This window comes from Neopelma chrysocephalum, unplaced genomic scaffold (genome assembly GCF_003984885.1).
Source record: "Neopelma chrysocephalum unplaced genomic scaffold, ASM398488v2 Primary Assembly neopelma1_61b, whole genome shotgun sequence".
Lineage (NCBI taxonomy): Eukaryota > Metazoa > Chordata > Aves > Passeriformes > Pipridae > Neopelma > Neopelma chrysocephalum.
Window position 1 is genome coordinate 2,031,996 of NW_020897717.1, and position 23,682 is coordinate 2,055,677.

At 40.1% G+C, this 23,682-nt stretch overlaps 1 protein-coding gene across 4 annotated transcripts in view; it reads left to right on the forward strand.

The window, feature by feature from the left end:
- DAAM2 (dishevelled associated activator of morphogenesis 2) overlaps positions 1–23,682 on the forward strand; it is a 221,977-nt gene that overhangs the window by 78,022 nt on the left and 120,273 nt on the right. For all 4 annotated transcript variants that reach the window (XM_027681762.1, XM_027681761.1, XM_027681764.1 and 1 more), the window contains one exon: positions 22,702–22,904. In XM_027681762.1, coding sequence (XP_027537563.1) covers positions 22,731–22,904 — 174 coding nt within the window. In that variant the 5' untranslated portion in view covers positions 22,702–22,730. The remainder of the gene's footprint in view (positions 1–22,701; positions 22,905–23,682) is intronic.

Sequence of the window (23,682 nt, forward strand, 5' to 3'; positions counted from 1 at the left end):
GGGATGAAAGATAGAGAGCTTGCCTTGAACTTGAAATATAGGCAAAGTGGCAGGTTATCATTGTGGGAATTATTTTCCTCTGTGCCTTATAATGCAAAGGTGAATTCACCTGAGGAACATGAAAACAGAAGAGAGGTGACTATGTGGAATCTTTTGCACCAGCCCTAAAGCCTGGAGGGCATGGATGGGAAGTAGCACAGTCAGGGAAATGTTGGTTTAAGTGTTTTAATGCACTGGAAAGCTGCCTGTGCTTCTCTTAGGCAGCCCTAAATAAATGAATGGGTATTGAACTTCCAGTCATAGTTCCCTCTCCCATGAGATGGAAATGGGCACACACAACTTGCTTAGGTTGGTGCCTGTGCTGTGTTTGGGGAAGAGGGAGATGAACCACGGAAAAGCTATCACCATGTGCTGTGGGGCACTTGAGACCCACATCGTTGGAAAGAGGGTTGCACCCCACTTTTATCCTGTTAGAAGACCTTGACTCTTGCAAGGACCAGCTGTTAGTGCCTCCTCTGTAGCACCCCCAGTAACAGCACAGACAGAACTGTGTTGTAATGAATATAAAGGGAGTTCTTTATTGAAGTTGCTAAATGCATACAGACCCTGTAATTCACGCTGGCTCTCTAGCTTCCAGGCTGGCTGCCTGCTGCCTGATGTTGCCACACAAGGTCTCCCTAAGTCTTGCTCTGGCATCTGTAGCAACAAAAGGGCTGGCTAAAGAGAAAATTAATCATGTTTTCTGTGCTGTGAGTATTGTTCACTGTTTTTTGCAGTAACTCTTCACACACTCTGCTGGATGCATTTTGCAGCAAGGCATAATTTTGTGGTAGGCATCTTCTGACTGTTTTCACAAGCATCTTGCTGGCACGCTTGCCAGTGTTGATACCTTTTGAGCGAAGTGCTTTAAATTGAGCCTCTGCTATGCTGCTCTGGCTGGGCTTCCATCCGGATCTGAAATTTGAAATTTATTACTTGGAACTGGCTTTTAAATGTGAAACTGACACCAGTTTCTTATTACTTACCAAGTCCTGAGGGCAGAGTAACATTCCTGACTCTGCTGTAGGTGTTAATGATTTCATCAACTCAAGAAGCACAGAGCCCTGAACTCTGCTCTTGGCAGCTAGTAAAGAAAGGAAACCGACTTTCAAATATTTTGTTTTTAAAGTTGTTGTGGGGTTGGGGTTTTTTTTATTATGTTTACATTAGCAAACTGGAATTTGTTGGACAGACTTTTTTTTTTTTGTTGACTACTTAGTTCTTAGAAATCAAATTGATAGTAAAGCCTTATTAGGCTGCTGGAACTGGTCTTGCCAACCACCTCTGAAGTTGCAAAAGAATAAGAATCTGTGAGTGGGCCTGCTGTGGGTGCAGGCCTGAGAGTTTCATTTACTTGGTATGTTTTCTATGCCTTGAAATAATCAGGAAGGATGCTATTATGCAGATTTTTTTCTATATTGCTTTCAGTTGCATGCAAATAGCTCAAAAGCTTTGCTTCAAATCTGGAGAGATTCCAGGATGTGGGTTTTTGTTTTGTTTTTAGAATAGTTTCTGTCTTGTCTTGTGCAGGAAGATGGCATTGTGAGCAAGGATGAGGATTTTAAATCTGAATAACTATCATTACTCTGGGTTCTGATGCTTACTTGCTGAATGATCTTAAGCAGACCATCATTGTCTTCATACCTGCATTGTGATATCCTTGTATCTTGCCAGGTTGCCATGAGACATAACTACTTCTGTTTTTAACTTGACTAACTCGTTTGATCCAAGAGCGAGCTGTTTTTGAAGTGACCATGGGAAAGGCTGCTGCAGAGGTCATAAATGGAACGTTACAGAATTTAACGTTAATTAATCCCAGGTATTGATGGATAAGACTCAAAAGCCTATCCTGTAATTATATATAGAGGTACTTAAAAGGTGACTTGTTGATCACCATTTATAATTAGCTATACAGAGAACATTTGGTGATAGTGTTTTTCAGTCTAGAAAAAGTAAGTCAGGGCCCAGGCTCTGGGAATTGAAACTTGGCAGATGAAACACAATATCTATAGTGAAAGGAAGTTTACTGAGAGTTGTGGTAGATTTTCTACTGCTGGAAATCTTTAAATCAAATGAGATGCCTATTGAAAAGTTATATTCTACTTCAGGCAGGAATTAATTTATGGCAATCTTGTGGCTTGTGCTATGCATGAGGTCAGACTAGCTGATTGGTACAACCCTTTCAACTTTATAGTTCATAAGATTTTCTATCAGATTTGTGAATGTAAGTCTCACTGAGGCCAGTGAAAGCCAAATAAACCTGAGGCCAGAGTTTTACATTGCTGCCTTTCACATCCTTCATGCTTCCAGCCTGTATTCACTTGTTGCCCAGCTAGCACATGGCAATATCCTGTGTTGCTTTTATCTTCTTATCAGTTCTTGGTTATCACTTAGCTTGCTACGAATCTGCAGTATTTTCCCTATATGTCTTAAAATTGTGGGATGTTTCTTTTTTTGTTTTGCTTGTTTTCTTGAAATGGGATTTGAAAAGCGAGAAAGTCTGAGCAGATCTAAAAGGCTCAGAACCCTTCAGGTTCTGGACACAGTTGGACATTCCTGCTCTGCTTCTCCTTTGGCAGTCATTGATACAGGGCATTTGTATGTATTTGTATTTATTTATGTTGTTTTAATTTTTCTCCCCAAGCGTTGTGGCATTCAAAATTGCTCAGCAAAAGAAAGGATCCCTGACTGCTGAGTTGCTCCCCATCCTATGTTGGATAGAGATTTGCTTTTAGTTTCCTCCCTCTATGTTATGGCACAAGGCAATTAGCCTACTGGGTCTTGTTTATTCTGTCTCCTACTATGTGCTATACTACCGGTTCAGAGTGGATGATGCAACTCAGGGGTAAAGTAGAACCTCCATATTCTTGACCAAACTAGCTGCTAAATGATTGCTATTGCTATTGCAGCTGGTAATAGCCTACAGGTGTTGAAGTTGGAGAGGACAATCACTCGGCTGTTTGAGTGACTATTTTCAGAAAACAGATTAGATCTTGGTAATTGTTCTTCTCCCTTACTGACACTGGTGGTTAGACTTTCAAAAGAGCTCAGTATGTCTCATGCAAATTTTTCTATTAAGATTTTCCCATTGAAAAGGTCTGTTCTCAGAATTGCCAAATTTTGAAGAAAACACATTTCCCAAATGTTTCCACATTCCTATGAGTACTGGATATTTCAAAATTTATGATAAATCATGCCAGAAACATGTATTTATTTGTAACTATTCCTTTCTCTTTTTTTATGCTGCTGAATGCTATGCAATCAATGGTGATAGATTTTTCTAAATAATTTTCTTTATTATATTTATTTCTTCTTTTTGTTTTTGTTTTGTTGCTGTTGTTTTGGGTTTTTTTCTGTTTGTTTTTTGGGGTTTTTTTTTGTTTGATGGGGGTTTTTTGTGGTTTTTCTTTTTTTTTTTGTTTTGTTCGGTAGGAGGTGAAAAATATTGGTGGAAAAGGAAGATGTCTCTGTTTTTTTTCTTTTCTTAAAAAAAAAAATCTCAAAATACATTCCCAACATGAGAATAACTTGCCTCTTTTTTCAAAATGACGGGTTTTTTTTCAAGACAGTTCTTTTAACCAGCTGATCAGTAAGCTGCACTCCTTTTGGATATTTGCTTCCTGTTTTTCATTGAAATGGAAACTGAATAGTTTTGTGTTATCTGCTCTTGATGGCAAGAGCAAAAGTCTCTTTAAAATCCTATTATTGAAATTCAAGTGCATGCGTGGCAAGTGAAGTTTGCAGATTATATATATAACACTCTTTTTGCAAGCAACAGTGGTGAAGAGTGCTAGGCTGCTGAGCAGACTGATAAGATCAGTGCATTTAGAGAAAGGATTTCCTGCATTTCCTCTAAATAGTAAAATGTTCCTTTAATGACATGCAGTTGAATGAAAAAAGTATCAACTAATTGAGATGTTCTCTTCAATTAATCCCTGTTTTGAATGAATGCCTGGAAGGGCCACATATGCCTTGAAGAGGTCAGTCTAGCTGTCTTTGCAGGCATCACTTCAGGTAAGCCTTTAGAACTATTGTACCAAATTACCACTTGGACGTGGCTGAATAAGCTTAGCTACTGCATGAGATAGGCCTGGCCCCAAGGGATGTTGGGCAATTTTGCTGGAAGCAACCTTACTCACAGCATCTCCTGGGTATAGTCTAGCAGGTGAGCGTCCTGAAGAGATCAAACAGCTGTATGGTAAAGATTGCCTGAAGAGAGAGAATGCCTGGCTCATGCTCCTTGGGGGCTATGTTGTTTTTCTGGCACAGGGTTGCAGGCAGTTCTGTTTTAGGTTGCTTTTGGTTTTCCCCTGGTTTTTTATGTCTTTGGAGATAAAAATCAAGCTGTCTTGAGAGGAAGCCCTTCTGATTTTGAAAACAGGGTAAAAAAGACATTACCCAAAGACTCTTTCAGAGGCTTATCTGATAGATAATATATGCAGTGCAGGAGGGTGGCAAGGCAGGGCCAAGCGTACCCTCACTTGGCACATGATATTTTGGTGAACAGGAGAGTGTGTTTGATTTAAGGATTCCATGGGGAGTGGCTTTATCTGCAGCACTGGTGCACTGCGGTGGGAGTTAATACCTTTCCTTCAGATCTGGCTAGGAGGAGGCATGCAGTAGCTGGTATGCTTTGGGAGAGCCACAGGCAAGAAAATGTAGTTAGAAAGTAGTACAGGATGGTGAGTGTGAAGGAGTGAAGATGAGCTGCTTGCTACTGGATAACAGTCATTTTCAGCATTATGGTCTCTCTAGGCAGATTTCTGTGGAGATGATCCCTAGTACATAAACTGTCAAATGTTTGGGGAGCTACATGCTGCTGAGCAGGAAATAATTCAAATTCCTTATCTTCCACACAACAGGCTTAGGAGAAATCCTGCCAAGACAGCTTGCACCCAGGCCTCAGGGAACAGGGCTTGACCTCTGAGAAAGGGGTTTTCTGGGGCTTTGCTTACAAAAAAGTGAATTCACCTACTTTCTAAGCATTTGCCCTGAAAAGCTTCTGAAGGACAAATACTAGGTGGCAGTGGTTAGCAGTCCTGCTGTGGCTAAAATCCCATTTCATTCCAATGGAAATCAGTGGTTAAACTTCCACTGACTTCAGTGCAAGCAGCTGAAACATACAAAGGGAAAAATTCTGCAAAGCCCTTAACTTCTGGAGAATCCAAATCCAAACTCAAGGTGGTTTTTTTGTTTTGTTCTGTTTGGATCATCACCAGTTATGAAGGCTTATTCTCAAGCAGGGAAGTAATGAAACTATAGACTAGCATGTCTAGGGAATGTCTTGGAGCAAGCCAGTGTGATAGCAATGGTCTTACCTTAGCCGGTATGGGAAAAAGTACGTGTACAAGTCCACTGTGTTTGTCAGTGCCATTGCCTGTGTTAATGCAGGGACAGTGTCTATGTTGTAGATAGCTCTAGAACTGGAAACCAGTAGTTTGATAAGTGTTACCAGTCAAGAGCTTTTCTGTAAGCCTGCCTCTATTTGTTAAATCCTCTGGGGAACCACAGATGTAAATGACAGTTTTGTCTTTAACAGAGTTTGGTACGCATTACTAATCAAGAGCTTTTCTTTAAGGCCGCTTCTACTGGTATTAAATTGTTTGGGGATTCACAACTTCTAATATTAATGACAAAATTGTGTTGTCATTAATGTTTGGTTTTGAGAAAGGATGGGGCAGTTGCCCAATGCAGTGGAGTAGCAATCTGAGTCTTTTTTTGGCTGACTGACACCCTCTCTGTGATTTTTTTTTTTTGGTGCTGTGAGAACCTATAATGAGTTTGCTTATGGAAAATATACTGGTGTTTTTATTTCTAACACAATTTCTATCTTTTCTTCTATGCATGTTTCTTTGTTTCACAGCTTGTTCTTTTCTCTCATTAGCAGACATTGGCACAAGAGAGAATTTCTGCAATATTCTGTTGTCATGCAATACACTCTAGATCTAAACATAGGAATAAGTTCCCTAAATGCTTACATAGAGCTGTAAATGTTGATAAGAGGACTTACCTGGTAAGAGGACTTTGGAGAAATTTGACTCTTTGCTTAAGAAAGGTGAACTCTTTCAGTGGTGCCCAGTGACAGAACAAGAGGTAAAGAGCATAAATTGAAGCACTGGGAGTTCCCTCTGAACACAAGGAACTTTTTTCCTGTGAGGATGTCCGAACAATGGCACAGATTGCCCAGAGAAATTGTGGCTTCATCCTTGGAATTCTTCAAACCCCAAATTGGCATGGTCCTGAGCAATTTGCCCTAGCTGACTCTGCTTGAACAGGGAGATTGGACTAGACAGTCTGGAGAGGCCCCTTCCAGATTCAACTGCTGAGATCAGTATTTCAGAATTTTCTTAAGAACTGGATACCTGCCTGGCCCAGCCGTACCTCAAAAGGAGCAGCAGGATTCATGAGGATTTATTGTTACATCTAGACTGTGAACCATTTCCTAGTGCTTTCCCTTTAAGATGTGTGGGGTGTGTGTGTGTCTTGGCTTTTGATCATGTGAAAGTTTTCAGCATGTGGCTTCTGGGGTCAGGAAGTTGGGCCTTCCCTTGAAAAGATTCTTGGTAGTATACATTGCTTCTAAGTGTTGTCTTTAATCCCTCTTGCACATGGAAACTTTACCTTTTTCTTAAAGGGGGTATTTTGACTCGTTATTTCACACTTCCTTTTCTTCCTCTCTTTTTTTTCTTCCTCTACCAGTTGCTCAGAACTCGTTTGTCAACTTCTGAATGAAAGGTGCGTCATGGCTCACCCCACTGCTATCCTGCTCCAAGAGTTGTTTGGCCTGCCTCTTTAAGAAAACCTGTCATCTTAAAGAAAACCTGTCAGATCTTTCTTGTTAATTTAAGAGTTGTTTGGTTTTAGAGTGTTTGCAAAGTAAGAAAACTCTCTTTATAAGTGTGTGAAAGAAGCACTGTTCCTTGAGAAAGGCACATAAATTTTCTTCAGTGAAGCTGAAGGCAATGTTTTAACTTTTTGTCTCATCTGCCAGCCCCCAATTCTTCCATGTATTTTATAGAGATTAGCCTCTACTGCGTGGTAAAAGTATGTGGACTTGTAAATTTTTCCACCATTCTGACATGGACAGAATAAAATGTGTGATTTGGGATTCTAATGTCCCCTTAATGGAAAAACATGGATTGAAGCATAAAATGGAGCACTGGAGCCTTCTGAGATGGGGCTTTTTGTGGGATGTAATACTTGAAGGAACCCTGACCTTTTTCTCATCTGCCTCAGGCTTTGAGGGGACCAAGTTGCTCCTGCTCTTTTGCTGAGCTTGTTTCAAAACTCTCAAGTTGCAATCCCACTAACTTTTGGATCTGATGAACTAAAGCAGTTAGTCACCTTTGCAGCTTTGTACAGATCCACTCCTCACTTAGTACTTGGGAAACAGCACTGATGAAGGATGGTGTGATGGACCATAGCCAAGCAGAGAGGACTCAATACAGGGGAATGTACATACACATCATTATTCTTTTCTGCACTGGATAAATTCTATTTTCTTTCAGGAATGTTGAGATGCAGGTAGTATGGAGAGAGAAAAAGAGGCCTGGACCTCTGAGTGGGACTTGTTTAAGGAAAATTTTAGCACTGTGACCCTACTAGGGCTGTGCGTCCAAAATGCTGGAGGAGAGCCATAAAACAAACCAGCATAAAATAAACTTGCTGTACATGTTTTCATATTTATCTCCTCAGCTACTTTTGGTTTATCAAAACGTTGTGGGCTTTTGGGTATGTCTGATGGTGGGAATAAGAACAAGGAAGGGAGATAAATATATACAGATATGTGGACCATAATAAACCTTTGTTTTAGGCTCTCCATCTTTAAGTGCCCTTACTGAAGTGCTTCCTTGACTGGAAGCAGATAGGAAAGAGGTTTTGCAAAAACCTGTGCTCTCAATGTTCTAATAAAACTAGTGGAAGGGAATTCCTTATAGCAGAATATTTCTGAGATAAATTGCAAATCCTTTTGCTTTATATTGAGGGGACAGAGAGCTTGAACTAAGGTGGAGTATTTGCTACAATAGCAGTCTATGAAGTTTGAAAGAGAGTGCAGAAGTCTGGACTGAGGCTGATTCATTATTTTCAGATAGCAAAGGAAGGAAGAATTGCATGGAAGTTTTGTGTTTTTCTCTTCTAGAACTGCATTGGGGGTGGTGTGTGTTTGGTTTTGAGATCCCAGAAACATTTACTGTGTTGAAACACCTTGTACTGAAAAACAGGGATATATTACCAAAGCCGTGGAAGAAGGTTAGAATTTTGACTCATATTTCGATAGTTGAAGTACATGTTCTATTGTCCAGAACATGTTTATTCACAAGCTACTTGTGAGAGCTCAACCGACCATAAGAACAGGAAGACACCGTTTTACTATTCACCAGCAGTCTAAAGTTCCTACGGTTATGGATGGCTGCATGTTATTTGCAGATGGCTGGTGCTAAACGGCTTATTATGGAACTGTTGAATGGCTTCTGAATGGTAGTGTGCTGGCATTAGCTTCTTTCCATGGGGTTGTGTCAGAAGTGATAGGCAGGTGAGTACCAAAGATATAGCTAGTGAAGAGAATCTGGAAATGGAAGGAAGAAAAGAACATAAAATGTCTCTTTAAAGCCAACTAAGAGGCATGCAGAACCGTAGCACATCCCCACAAGTCCTTCCATCAGTGGGGGGAAAAGGTCTGCTTTCTCCTATGTGTCTTGTGTTAGTTATACCCTCCAGAGCCAGTACTGCTTATCCACTGCTGCCCTGTGATACATTGAAAATCTGTGGGTGCGCATGAACAGTGAGCAAACCACATGCAGGTCTTTGCTGGTGGTGGTGATGGGAGTGTAGAATGGAGAGAGCTGAGGGTTGTTGCAGAGCAGTCCATGATGCACAACTTTGAACTCTGGTAGAGGTGCAGAGGCTCTGCCAAGGGCCCAGAGAGAAAGAAACGTTTTGACTATGCACAGCTTGAGAGCAGCTTCTGCTTAGTGGTATCAGAAGTAGTGACAACTCTGCCCTCAATTTTTCTAATTTGAAGCAAACTGTTTGAGCTGTTATAAAGAGCATGGAAGAGTATACCTGGGCAAGAAAAATTTAAGAAGAAGCATGGAAGTGTAGCTAAAACATAAAATTACTAGACATGTAGCATATGTTGCTTTTCTGAATCTGTAGTCAAGAGATACAGAGTTAGGACTAGGGTTAAAATCCAAGCCTGTACATCCAGGCTGCAAGAGCTCTATGCAACACGGAACAAGTACATATATGCCTTCTTGTTCCAGTGTGAGGTATTACCTCCAATTTAGACAGCTTTTTGTCTCACTGTTCTGCCTACCTCTTCAAGTGAAGAACACAGTTTTAAAGCCCAAATGAAAAGGTGTTTTATCTTCAATTTAACCATTCATTTTAAAAATCAATTATTAAAAGAAGAAAGTTTCTCTATCAATTCTGCTGCTAGCACCATCAAATTTTAATTATAGAAATTGCAGGAGTGAATGCAGTTTTTCATTCTAGCCCCTACTGAAGTTTTTATATGACTTGGAATACATTCCACAGGAGTCAGGAAATCATGATTTGGATGCTCTGGATGCTTTGGATTGACTTTGCTAAATTCAGCTCAAAAGGCCTTTGGAGAAAATGAAATATTTGGGGAGGCTAAAAGAAAATAAATTGCAGGTGCCCACCTGGCACAATTTCAGTAAGGGCCATTTCACCAGAAATTAACTGTCTGAGTTCTGCTTGGAAAAGTCAATCTCTTGCTCTACGAGGTTACGTGTTTCCATCAGAATTAATAGGGGTCTGTTACACCTATGGAGAGGAAACGATAGGGAATGTATCTTGTTCACTCATCTGAGGAATGAAAGGCTCTTGTAAAGTCTCCATGACTTAATTTGAATAGTATGTTCACCCTGAAATTACTGCCTTGATAAGATGAACAGAATTTTGAGTATACCTTCTAATATCCTTTTGAAGGGAAGGATAAAATTCTTCTCTTTTTTCTTTTTTTTTTGTTTCTTTTATCCTTTTCTTTGTTTTGCTGCTGACTTTGCCTTCATAAATATGATTGTTGAGGGATTCCCTGGCAAAAAAAGGTCTGAAATACTTTGCTTTACAGAATATAAACCCCTTAGTATCTGATAAGAAAGAGATTTCCTCTGGAGTAACCTCAGCCTAAATATTTGAAGAACTGAATATACAAAAACATAATTTTTTTTTTTTGACTGAATTATTGGCTCATTGACCCACTGGCACTACCTCCTCACCAAGGTTCCTTCCACAGCATGCAACTTGCTGGGATACACCCACAGAACACAGCATCCTTCCAGATAGAAAACTGATCTTTCCTCTTGCATTTTGCTCTAGTTCCTGTGATAAGCGGTTTCCCTCTCTTCAGTTATTTAGTAACTCAAGCTCAAATTTTGATCCTTAGAGACATTCCTTCCAACTTCGAGAAATGCTTTCTTTGGTCCGGAGCACTTGGTTAGAAGGCACAAAGTGATCTCATTTCCAAGATACTCTAAGTGTTGTTTTCTCTCTACCTAATGAACAAGACAAAACTGCTTCTCAAGGTGGATCCAGTCACAGCATTAAAGTGTTTTTTTGGGGGGGGGGTGTTTTGCTTTCTTTTGGACATCCTCTTTTGCACAGCGGTTTCTGAGGTGCTATGGAAAGAACTCTCTTGAAGGGCATTTCTAACTATGGACAACGTTCTGGGAAATGGATGACCTGGTGATCACAGTGCTGGGATTTGATGATTGTGAGCTGTTCGCTGTGTCGCCATAATGTTGCGATTTAAGTGGAGACCAACTCTTACTGTAGGAGTATTCCAGCAGATGCAGGAAATGTGTCCTGCAATATTGATGTGGGTATGAAATGTGCTCTGGGAATCAAGGAGAGTTAGTGCTGCAGTTAGTAGGCCCTATAGGAGATGAACTGTTTCCTTATCATGCATGACCTCTTAAAAATGTAGAAAATTTTTGCCTGTGTTTGAAATCTCAGCATGAACAGGATAGTCTAAGACCTTGTGGACTCACTCTTGTCTAAAGAACTCTGTTTTATTTTTTTCTTGGAAACACAACAATGTTCCTTAACACTACTTCCCACACGAACTCCACTCTCCTAATGTGCATTTCTTAATTTGTTTAATTCTGGGGTTGTCCCAGTGGAGCTTTTTGTGATTAATAGCTGATAACACTGTAAACCCAGCAGTAAGAACATTTCCTGGGCAGTAGCCATGCTTCTTTCAGGCTGTATTTGACTGATGTTAGGGTATGAACAGAACAAGCACTAGGGAAGAGTTCACCCAGAAGAGTATCTCATTGGTACGGGGTCAGTGTTTGCTTTATGCATCTACTAGTTTATCTTCTTTTCAGACATTTGGAGATGGATCCACTTCTCTGTACAATTTTATCTGTTTTACACATTCGCTACTGTAGTGTGATAGACCCTTTGCTTGTAATATGAATGACTGGAGGGACAAAGTAAAACATGAGGATTCCATAGTATTAGTGCTGTTTTCATCTCATATTTGTTGGTCCAACAGCCAATAGGAAAAATTTAGTGATAGGCTGGCAACTAGTGTGCAAATTGTTGGGTTACATATAACGTATTTTTTCTTGGATTTGCCATCCAGACCAAATACACAGTTGGTCTTGATGTTTCAGAGCTTCTGACATTTTGCAGTTCCCACTTATTTTGCTGGGAGGTAAGTGCAAAGGTTGTATGAAAATTGAGAGTGCTGCCTTGTTCAAATGGGTTTCTGGGCAGGGAGAGGGGCAAAGGCTGCTACTTCTTGTTACTGAAAAGATTTTTGGTTCTGATTAGCTATGTTTTCTCTTCAGCTAGTAGAAAATGGGGATAACAGCAATGTCAACCTTTCTTGCAGTGAGAGATATTTTTGCATAATATGTATTTATCTGATAAATATCCCTGCCTGATCATGGCAGCAGGACCAAGACCTCAACTTGTACAAGGCAATATATGACTCCTTACAGTCTCTATTTGTATATATTCCATCCATAAATTTAAGATATAAAATAAAAAAAATTTATTATTTAATTAAGTTTTAAATATGCTTCCAAAGGGTGAGACAAAATAAACTGTAGCAGATGATGATTTGGATAAAATCCTATACAACCTATCAAATAAGTCAGTGCTGTACAAAAGGACAACAACCAGTGAAGTTGGTACATGGTCTGCACTGGACATAATAATAAGGTTTGCAGACATAAGGGGATAAACATGTTCCTTCTCTGATAGAGGGTAGACTTCTGTTTGTATACAAAGGGCCTTCTTTTTGGATCATGTCTGAGGACTATGTATCCAGATCAAGTACCTGTTTAGAAGCAAGGTTGTGTTTTTAATTTTTTTTTCCAGTTGTGTGCAGCTGTGGTGGGGAGCTGAGGGAATTTTTTAGTGCAATCTGTTTTCCTGTGAAGTGTGCTTCAGTCTTTGTCAACAAGCTACAAGTAGATTGGGCTCAGAAGCTGAAAGAACTTGGTATATCTTCAGGCAGGCTACTGAATTGCTGTAGATACTTAGAAGTCCGGAGATGACTACCCAAACATTTGCTGTATGCAGCTTCTCTGCAGTTTGCTTTGGGTATCTAAGCATACATTTAAAAATGACCTATCCTTGGGAGAGGACAGTGTGTTGGGCAGTTACAGTTCTAGGAAATCTTCCCTAGATATACTTCAGTTCTCAAACTTCTCTTAATCGTGAGCCTTAAGGGCCTTGATGTGGACATGATCCCTTGCCATGAGGATCTGGGAGACTAGAACTACCAGCTATCGGCAGTCCAAAGAGTGCAGTAGATAGGGTTGGTAGCAATTGGCACAGGAACCACACCCTTGTGCGCTTTATGCTCTAGCCCACGTGCATATGCAACCCTTTGTAGAGAAGGTCCTCGCATTTCGGTATTTACGGGGAGTCCTGCCTGTCTCTCCTTTTACTCCACTCTTTGAACATAATGCTGTTCGCCAAAAGCACCTGTTGACCATGCAAGGAAGGTGACTGGTTTTAGGCAGCACTTTCTTTTCAGATCCTCTAAACTAATCAGTACCTGTGTCACTCAGAGCATCAGCTCTGTAGATTTTGACCTAAATATAGATGAGGTCTTCTTCACTTTAATGCAATGAAACACTTACTGCTTTACGTTTTGGGACGGTTAAGTCATGGCTCTGAAACCAGCTTTCAGTCTTGGTGTAAAGTCTCCTCCTGTAAATATTACAGCAGCCAGAAAATATATTTTATCTGGATGCTACTTAAAAATACACACAGAAAACAACCCAAAATCTTTGAGCAAAACTCTTTCCAAATATCCATTCTTCATGAAGACACGTTAGGTTAAAAGTTCAACAATTTCACCAAGCTGTTGGCTTGGAGTTCAAACCTGCTTGCGTAATGTTGAGGTTTCAGGGCACTGAACCCAGAATATCCCTGGTCAGAATGTTGAACAAAAATAATGCTGGAATAAAATATGACCTTTTCTTAACTTGATTTTCTACAGTGAATTTATTTTTGGTGCCAGATTGACAACTCTACAATCTAAGTAGTTTAAAAAATAGATATATGAAATCAATGTCTGTGCCTTGACCTATGGAAACCATCTCCAAGATGGAGTGAGCACCAAAACCCCCCTTTGTGACTGGGTTTACTGACTGTTTCTTCCATTTAGTGAATCACTAAAGAAGACTTTTAACTATCATCCCCACTGGCAGCTTTTCAGTATATGGAATCAAACTGAGAACAACCATTTTTATTATAGACAGGTTTACAGTGACATGTAAAAGTACACTGTACTTTGGCTGGGGGACTAAATAGGAAAGTGACGGATCTGTAGCCTGGAACCTGGCTTTCCCAGGTGACCTTGATGAACATTAGTTTGGAAGTGATGTGGTACTATCCACAAAAAATATGTAGAAGTCCAAATGGTCTCTGTGTTGGGTTTTCCCCCAGTTATACCCACTTGCTATAAAGTCTGAGTTGCTTTTTCCAGTGAGGGAACTTCAGGAAAATTTTACCGGTGCAGGTAGTTGATTTACCTGTCAATAGTGAAGATAGCACTTGTACACCTACATTTGTGGTTAGTTTCCAGTGGTATACCAAGGCGTATTTCCATGAGTTTTAACATCCCGTAGTGGCCCTGATCAGAGTGTTAGAGTGGAAATCAATTTTTTTATACTATGATAACATCAGACAACATATGAAATATTCTTCTACTGATTGTCTGAATAAGAAAACAGCATTTCACATGGAAATGAGCTGGAGTTTGGGAAGATGTAATTGGACCTTTACCATTTGGTTGTTTTTCTTGGAGCACACTGGCAGTTCTTACAGAGTATTTCTCTCTCAGTAGAGGCACTCTAATGCCCTCAGCCGCTTATTTTGTCTGGAAAATTCAGGCACCCAGGATAATGATGACAACAACGGCAACATTTTGACTCCCAAATCCCTTGGCAAAATAGTTACATCATGTCTGGAAATAATTGGGCAGTGACAGAATGGAAAAATTGCAATGACTCAAACAAGACAGGGACGCCCTTAGTAATGGGGTTTTGTGTGTTCATTCTTCTGACGTGGCAGTTATTAGTGCTACTGGGAAACTCTGGATTGACTTCCTTTGTAACTAAACCCCACTCCTCCCAACAGAAATATTGCAGAGATTTTAAGTTCCCAGACCAAGCTTTAGTACTAATCTAAAGTACTAATCTGCTTTACTAGTATTCCTGATCTTTTGGCATAGAAGATTGAGTGGGACACCTCGTTCTCCATAACACTCAATCCCTTGGCTTCTTTCTTAAGATGATCAAAGACTTTACTATGGGGTGTGGATGTCTCATCCTTGGGAGTTGATCTTATGGATAGAACTGACAAACATTACTTATTATAGCCAGTTGCGTACCCATGACTGTAAAGATATTTCATACCACAGACTTGTAAAAGGCACAGGACTTCATCTTCCTCTAGAGGAAAATAATCATCTGCTTTGAAACTGAAGGAGCAATGTGCTGGTTCTGGCTGTCAGTGTGAATGTCTGCTTGACTGATGTTATCATGGTCAATTTAATCTTCATTCTATGATTCCTTATACTGAATAAAGGCTTCATCTCATACTTCAGCTTCCAAGGCACTTTTTTTTCTGTGAGATTGCACCACAGTGTTGCACCCATCACCAAAAGAAAGTAAAGAAAATTGAGAGTCTAACTTAGGCTCTGCTGTCTAGATCTGTAGCTTCTAGAAAACACAGTTCAGACCCCATCTGTTGAGTAGAACAGACATGAACTCTGATTATAGTATTTTCCTGAATTTATAGCCCTAGGATTACAGTTCATTCTTGGCAAGCTGTAAAAATAACATTTTTAGGATTTCAGTTATTTCAAAAGTAAAATCTCGATGTTGTAGGCAGTGTTTGAAAAGACTTGCTGCTGCATGGTCTTAGTCAGAATTGGGTCTTGGGGTGACATCTGGGGGATTTGTGGGTTTCTTTTCCTGTTTGCTTTTATGTAGTGTATTTCCCACTGGCTCTTACTGTCACAGCAATTTGATCAACAACGACATAACAAATCAACCCATCTAGTGTAACTGTGGTGTGGGAAATCATTGCATAAATTCCATTATTTCTTAAAGCATGAATTTATCCATGCTGGATTTGTGGACACTGCTGAGCGCTGCCTCTACAGCAGCATCATTACTGGGGTGTGAACCTGTTGTGTCCTGGCCAGATTCCAGCTGGGTGATTACCTTTTTGCTGGCCTACTGTATAGTACCTCAGTCTACTTGACACTGTAAAATAACTGGTTTAAGCAGGTAATTAAGACCCTACATTGGAGCACCTACAGCCTCAGTGCCACAGCTAGGACCATAAAGTAAAATATAACAAAAGTAAAACATACTCAAAGTGTGGTGTCATCTTTACAGCTTTAGAAGTATTTTTCTTTTCAATATCTCCGTTTAAAAAAAAAAAAAGAGTTCTGCAGTTTGAGGCATAGTAAGTGGCTACAAGAAGCCTTTTCAAATCTAATGGTTGTCATGAAAGAAAATGTAGATATTGCAATGAAACAGTGAAAAAAGTAGAGAATAAAACTAAAACTGGTAGAAAAGATGGAAAGGAAGAACTAAGACTGTGAAGGAGAAACTTTTTTTTTAATAGAAGAGAATTGGTAATCTTTAGAGAAATGTGGTTCATGGTGAGGAAGACAGGAAAATTGATCTTGGTAGCAGTCGCTTTCTGATTGAGAGGGAAGTGTAGGTTATCAGTAGATGTTACTCGAACTGCAGTGCTGCAACACTAGAGAACTTGGAAGTAGCATGAGGGTGGAGGGTGTGGGCAAGGAAAGGACAGGACTCCAGACTTGCACTCAAACCAGAAAGGTTGATTACATTTGGGCAGTATGCAGTCCTGTTTGCTCCACCACCACAGTGGTTTGAACTGTTGGCAAGCATGCCTAAGTGTGGAATTGAAATTAGGATGTGAATCTGTGGTACAATCACTGAGGAGATTAAGGGCATACATATTCTGGATAAACACTTAAGTTGTGAATTTTACTTGTTTTGTTTGCAGTCTAAGATGTGGTAGTCACATTGCCATTCAGAAATGTTTAAGATATGTAGATTTACTTGTATCTAAATGAGTTGCAATATTATAACTAAGACTCAGAATTTGGTGTCTAGGAGGACAGATTAGTTTTGACCTTGCAAATGTCTGTGTGGAGTGATAGTTTTAGGAAACTAATATGTCTGCAAAAATAAAAAAACTTCTTAGCAGATAAAAAGTGAATGGATTGTTTGGCCAGCTCAGTTAAGTAGAGAAAATTATTAATCTGTACTTGATTAAAGTGGGGGAAAAAAAGGTGTAAAAAAAAAAAATTACTACTAACCAGATTCATGGCACTGACTTTTACTGCTTTGGTGCTCACTTCACTTTGTATTTTGAACTTGACTGTTCTTTTTAAATTGTTTTCCTATGAACGCAATTTGGATAGATTAATGGATTAGGAGGGACTCGAGGAACCTGCTGGTATCTTTTTTCTTTCTGTTGGCTTTTTTTCTGTTTGGTGGTTTTTGTGGTTTTGTTTTTTTTGTTTGGTTGGTTGGTTTTGGGTTTTTGTTAGGTTTTTTGTTTTGTTTGTTTTTTTTCTGTAGAGTTTTTTTCCTCTCATTCACAGAGAAAGTGTTGCAAAATAATCTTTCAGAAGGGAAAGGTCTCCTACACTCTAGTTTTTTTTGTTGCTGCTGTGTGTTGTTAAGTTGGTATCAGGTAGACATATTGGATTTGTGGGCATTAACAGACTAACTTTAGTGGTCATTAGTCATCCAGCACATCCTGAGCATCCTTAAAGTATTAAAAATAAAGAGATTTTTGACAGACACGTTGCATTAAGTAGGTTCATGGATATAGTTACACCTGACAGCCTTCAAATAGTCCTTACCTTTTCTCTTACCTCAGGACATACTTCTGAGGTAAAGTCATGAATAAAAATAAAATAAATATTAATAACATATATTATTATGTATATAACAGGAGACAATCTTTAGGTCTATGAAATGCTTTGAAATTATCAACCATCTCAGTTTTAATGAGAAGGTATGTAAAACAGACCAGAGCTGAGTGCCTGAACTGTCTTGCAAAGTCCTTATAACAACTGAGAGACCTGCACTCTTGTTTTGATATATTGTGGGAGGAAAAATCCGTGAACTGGCTTCAAAATGCACAGTGTTTTGAGTTGCCCTCTCTCCTGTGGTGGAACTGTTGTAAGTGGACTTGGCTCACTGGGACTGAGTGGCCATTGCTGCATGGGACAATGCTCATTTTCCAAGTTTTCCAGGGTCTTGTGCACAGGACGCTGCTTGTTTCCAGTGATCTCTTTTGGGTCCAGTGCCTTCCTGTCCAACATAGCAAACAGGTGTGATCTTCAGGAAGCATTACCCTCCCTGAAAAAAAAGATTTTAACTTCATGGGGTTTTGTTGCTGTTTTGTGCCCTGGAGACCAGGATGCTCCTTAGTATGGTGACAAATCCAAGCCAGGGGAGTTGGGTTACTATTACAGATGCAACAAATGGATTGCTTGTCTGCTTCCTTTCCCCATCCCCCATGCTGCAATTGCCTTATAGTGCATCTGACATCTGTCACATTACATGTGACATACATGGAAAATTCCCACGGTAATTGGAACATGCTGCAAAGTTCATAGTTTCACCATCTGAAGAAGTACTGAAGAAGTAATATGGTCCAGAGAACTGAGCATAGGATCAGTATGAAGCTCTTTAGCTTTATCCAATGTGTATATTTGGACTGTTTTGAGCATGGTGCTTATTTTCTCCATTTCATTATCAATAAGTGACAATGAAGGTAGCTGTTTTATTACCATGAATTTCTTGTGGTTTATTATTTAATAGTTGAATAGTATAGAGATTGAACTTGGATTTGGGGGTCGGGGGTGAGTTGGTTTATGTTCCAAACCAGTCTGAATTCAGGTTTCTTTCTACTTCTGTGATCACACATTACATTTATATGTTTTATCCTGCCATAGAGAGAGATAGATTCACAGAGAAACTGAAATTATTCACTTTGATTCCTTTCCTACTAGCATAAATCAGTGTGGGCAGTGATTCTTCATCATATATTTAGTCCCATGCTTTCCACTCAGGTGAGAGCTGTGGGTGCATCTACCAACATTGTGTGTCTGTTGATGATAAGTGGAGATTCAGCTCTGGAACTGTTTTCTATTAATGTTTCCTTACATTGCATGTGGGTTTTGCTGGACTGCATGTGTTTAGTTAAACCACCCTTTTTCCAAAGGTGGTGATGCAAAAGTAGTTTTCTCAGTTTTAGTTACCGTTGTGCTCTGGCTATTCACTGTGTTGAAAGACAGAAAAGTGAGGTAAAACTGTAATAATCAGCTCTCTCGTATAGGACAGCTGCTGGCATAGCAGTTGTTTCAGGTGTCTTACTGTTTGTGGAACGTTGTTTAGTTAGCATATGTTGGAATGAAAATTATGATTTCTGAGATGAGAATGAAGAGAAGAGTGAGACTGAGGCAGCAGTTTAGAAAGCAATTGAAAGAGGATCCTTGTGTAGTTAGCACGGATCCCATCCCATGTGGCTAAAACTTCTGATAAGACTTGGAAAAATTGCATTAACTTAATTATGTTTGGTCACTGGGCCAAACGGTTTAGAAAGGAACACGTACGCTCTGTCAGAGGAAGAGGACGTTGTTATAATTAGACCTTGGGCAAAGTTCCAGGCTGTGACTCCTGACCTGAGCTGAACCACAGATGGGGCTGGGAAGCAGGAGAGGGATCGCTACGAGGAGCCGGTGTGTGGTTAGCTGTTGAAATGACAGCAACTTGTTTGTGTTGTGCAAAAGGGCAAAACAGTGGAACTGAGAAGAGCTGTGGGAGGGAGTTATGTGTAATAGTGGAATTCTCTCCAGAGAGAGATTTCTTCTTGATTCTCACTGGGGGTATACGCAGAAATAGATAATTTCACACGTTTCATTTTTACTTGCAAGAAGTTGAAAGACAATAGAGCTTTCATTAGCATAAAAAAACACCACCTTTTGTTATTTTCATAAATTTTTATGTCAGCTTTGCTAACAATTACCACTCAGGAAAATGAAAGATGCTCTTTTCTTCATTTTCTTTGTTGCCTCTCACCCCGCCTGCCCCATTATTTGGAAGCACATTTTCCCTAGATTTGATTCTTGACAAAGGAAAGTCAAAAGAAAGAGAAAGAAAAGGAAAAGATTATTAACTTGGAGGTTATTGGAAAATATTTATTTTGCAAAAAACTATGGCTACCAACAAAAATCATAGAGTTGTAATTAATTCTTACATAGCACAAACAGTGCAACTTAAGTAGATGTCCTTCTGAGTCCTGTTACTGGTAGGCTTAACCTTTAGAGAGACAGTGGTCCCACTTAGAAATATCATTTATTCATTCAGTGATTCAATTCTAGAATGCCTGTGCTGGATTCCTCTCTAGCAGTCCTCAATTGTTCTTAATTTGAAAGCATTTAGACATCTTACCTATCTACAATTAGAATGTTGTAGCAATACAGAAGTGGTGTTTTACCCCTCTGTGCCAGTATGAATTTCATGCATGCTGCTTAGGGATGGACCTGGAAAATGCCAGTGTTCGGAGCATGAGTTGTGTGATGGAATGATGCTTTGTGAAAGCGAGGCAAGGTTACTGTTCACGTGAGTTCTGCATCTTTTTGCGGAGTAGTAAAAGCTGAATAGCTGGGAGTTTCTCAAGTATGGATCCCAAGGAACTGCTGATTCTGTAAAAACATCACAGTAACCAACACTAACTTGTGTATTTCTCAGCATTATGGAAGAAGAAGGACTGGAGACTGTCTGTTCACTTCTTAGATGAACCTGCTTAAGATGAAAGCTAAGTGATGAAATGTCAGTACAGGACAACCTGTGGAGGCCTGAGCAGGGCAGTACTTACCCCATAGAAAATGCTGACCTCCACATCCATTCATGTAGTGCTCATTTCCTGGTAAGGTACCTCTTTTCGAGGAGTTTATACCAAAGTCTTGACCTAAGCTCATAAAGGAAGATGGTCCTATCACTTCAGTGTCTCAGCCAATGATTCATTGTCCGTGCTCCAGAGAATGCTAGTCCTTTGACGGTTGGTAGGAAAGCCTTTATACAGTGGGCCAGAGCTTGGGTACAGCTGAATTGATGCAAATGTTATTATATTTCATGTAAATCAGGTTTGTCTCATTGGTTTGAGTTCCTTCCAAAACAAAGTTTTGCCAAACTAATTGGTTCTGATCTCATTCATGACCAGATTGCCATAAAGGGCATTGCACTTGGAGTAATCCTTGAGAGGATGGTCTGTAGCGTACAAGTTTAACTTCTGAGGCTCTCTCATGAAATCTTATAACAACTGAATCTCTTATGTCTCCATTACTGATAGGAAACAGAAGTTACCATGCACATTATTGTGATAGATTTGAGGGCATTTTGGTTTTACTGACTGAAGCTGTGTCAAAGACCGGGTTCAGGATCAAGTTGACCTTTGGCATCTCCTAGTGAGAACCAGTGTTCTTATGAATGGGCTTTTGAAGCCAGCAACATCCTGCCCTACTGAGTCCTGCTGAAACACACCAGCCCTGCAGAGTTGGCACGAAGAGCAAAGCAAAGTGGGCACACCAGAAGACAGTACTTAGTAGCAGCTCACTTTCCTTTCAGGTGCATGAGAGTTGCAGCTGATGCCCCTCCAGTGCGTAAGAGAAGGTGCTAGATAAATTAATCCCAGCACAAAGTAGGGCAAGTGATTTCTGCCAAGCACACAGTGCCACAAGGGTGGAGGTTTGGGTGGTTTAGGCACTTTTTTTGTTATTTGTCGCTTAGGTTTTTCTTGAGTGAGCATGCTGATTTCTGCACAAAAAGTCTCTGGAGAGCTTCTGGCTGTGCACTCTATGTTAAGTCCCACTATGCAACTGCTTTCCCAAAGGTGCTTTTTCCTTGCACAGCTACTTAGTCTCTGTGAAAGCTCAAAGCAGCCTTGTTCTGGCAGGCAAACAGACCAAAGCATTGCAGGGCAGGTTAGGGCAGCAGCTGCTCTGATGACAAAGCTCAGCTGTGTTGCTGCTGATACAGCATCCAGCATCCTGTGGTGTGGTTCACCTGCCACCTCCCTTCTGCTCCCCTGCTCTGTGCCCAGGGAGATGGGCGTCACAACAAGCTTTAATTATTTACTCTCTAAGGATATAGCTTATTCTGCAGATTAAGTGAAAAAGTGAAGTCCTTAAAAATATAACACAAATAAGCCCCTGAGCTGTCAAACAACAAGTCCCTTAAAAGGGCAAAATATGTGGCTCTCTGTGCACTGCACAGATCCCTCCTTTCAAACTGCTGGCAGGAGACTTCCTGTTTGGATGGGCTGCTCACAAACGGTGTTGTGTGGTAGTGAAATCTGTTGCTTCCCAGCTTCTCCTTCAGGCCTCCCTTTATACTCCTGATACCAAAGACCCTAAAGCCTGGGTCCTGTCAAGGTGGGATCTGGCAGCTCAAATGTAAATTTGAAAGCATGCATTAGCACTATTATGTTTCTTTCCTGAATACATAAGGCAGCCCAAACTACTTACATGTATTTGAAAATGGGATAGACGAAATGGTCCTACTGCGATAGTCCTGGTCATAAAGGGAAAAGTGAATGTTTGGAGGTCTGGCTCCAGAGTGATAGAAAGTTTGATTTCTGCTTCGTTGTTTTGTTGTTCATTTTATATTGATCAAATGGGGTACCTTTGGAAGACTCTTCCATGTGTTCTGGGTAAATTCTCCAGCACATGCTTTTTTGCTTCAGGTACTTTGGTTCTTTTGTTGTAGTAGTGAGAGAAAGGCCAGAACCGGCATTCAGTGGTAGCATTCAACCTTCGCTATGGAGCATTGCTGATAAATCTGGGAAATCCCACGCTGAGTTTGTAAAGCCTTTTCAGAAACACTGGGAGAAGTGATTTAACACTGTATTAATATACCATAATAAAGCTTAGCTACCTTGTCTAGCTTGAGTGTTTATTTTGCTCTTTTGTGTATCAGATCCTTCTGTCCTCTTCCAGCTGTTACTCCAGTGATAGCCATTGTAACTGCAGAGAGCTGCACAGATTCAACAGTCTTGTTAATCATCTAATGTCTGTTGGTTTTGTTTTTTTTTTTCTTCCTGCAGAACATGATCAGAAGATAGCATCATACACCATGATCATGGCCCCCCGGAAGCGGAATCGTCATGCCTTGGGATTTCTTTGTTGTTTTGGGGGTAGTGACCTCCCTGAAATCAACCTCAAGGACAATAATCCCCTCCAATTCCTTGAGTTTTCTGTCCCAATCCCACCAGCAGAAGAACTCAATGCCAGATTCTCCGAACTTGTGGTAAGTTTCTGCTGACAGATTGATATATTATTGGTTGGATGAACTCCTCCCTTCAAAAGAGGAGTAAAAGGACTTAGGGGAAAAAAACTTCTGTTGAAGCTTTTTTTTTTTTCTTTTTCATTCTTTTATGACAAGGTCCTTGGTGGGACAAAGGCAGCAAGTGACGGGGCGGATGATAGTGGCACTGGGTATAAGTACAACTAAATGCTTAAATATACTTATTTATTTTCATAGCACTATGCAATTCTCCAGGTGTAAGATTGGGCATATTAGAAGGAACCTCATAAGTTCTCTAGAGAGAACTGACAGTCAATTTCTTGTTAACAATTTTGGGATAAAATCTGCTGTATAATATACTTCGGTGGAAAATCTTAACGTTTGTGGATCTATAAAATAAGGATTATTCTGTTTCGTTGATCAGTAACATTCTGCTGGTGAGGTATAAGAATCAGATGACCATGCTAATTATGTTTCATCATCCAGCTGCCTTTGAACCATGAAACGGTGCTGTTGCAGCAAAAACCATAAACAGGAAGGGAAGGAACTATTTCAGATGAACTTTGTTGTTTGCTTTTGTGGCAAATGTTGCAGACTCCGGGAGCCAGACACTTGCTTTTCATGCCTGGCATCAAACGACTTCACTGTCTTTGCCTGCTTGTTCAGCCTGCATGCAAAACACAGGCAGAGGTCACAGGGTTGTTTTGCAATCCATGTCGTAAAGGTGATGCCCATTTGATGCAGTTGATTAGATATCTCATAGCCATTCTGAGATTGGAGA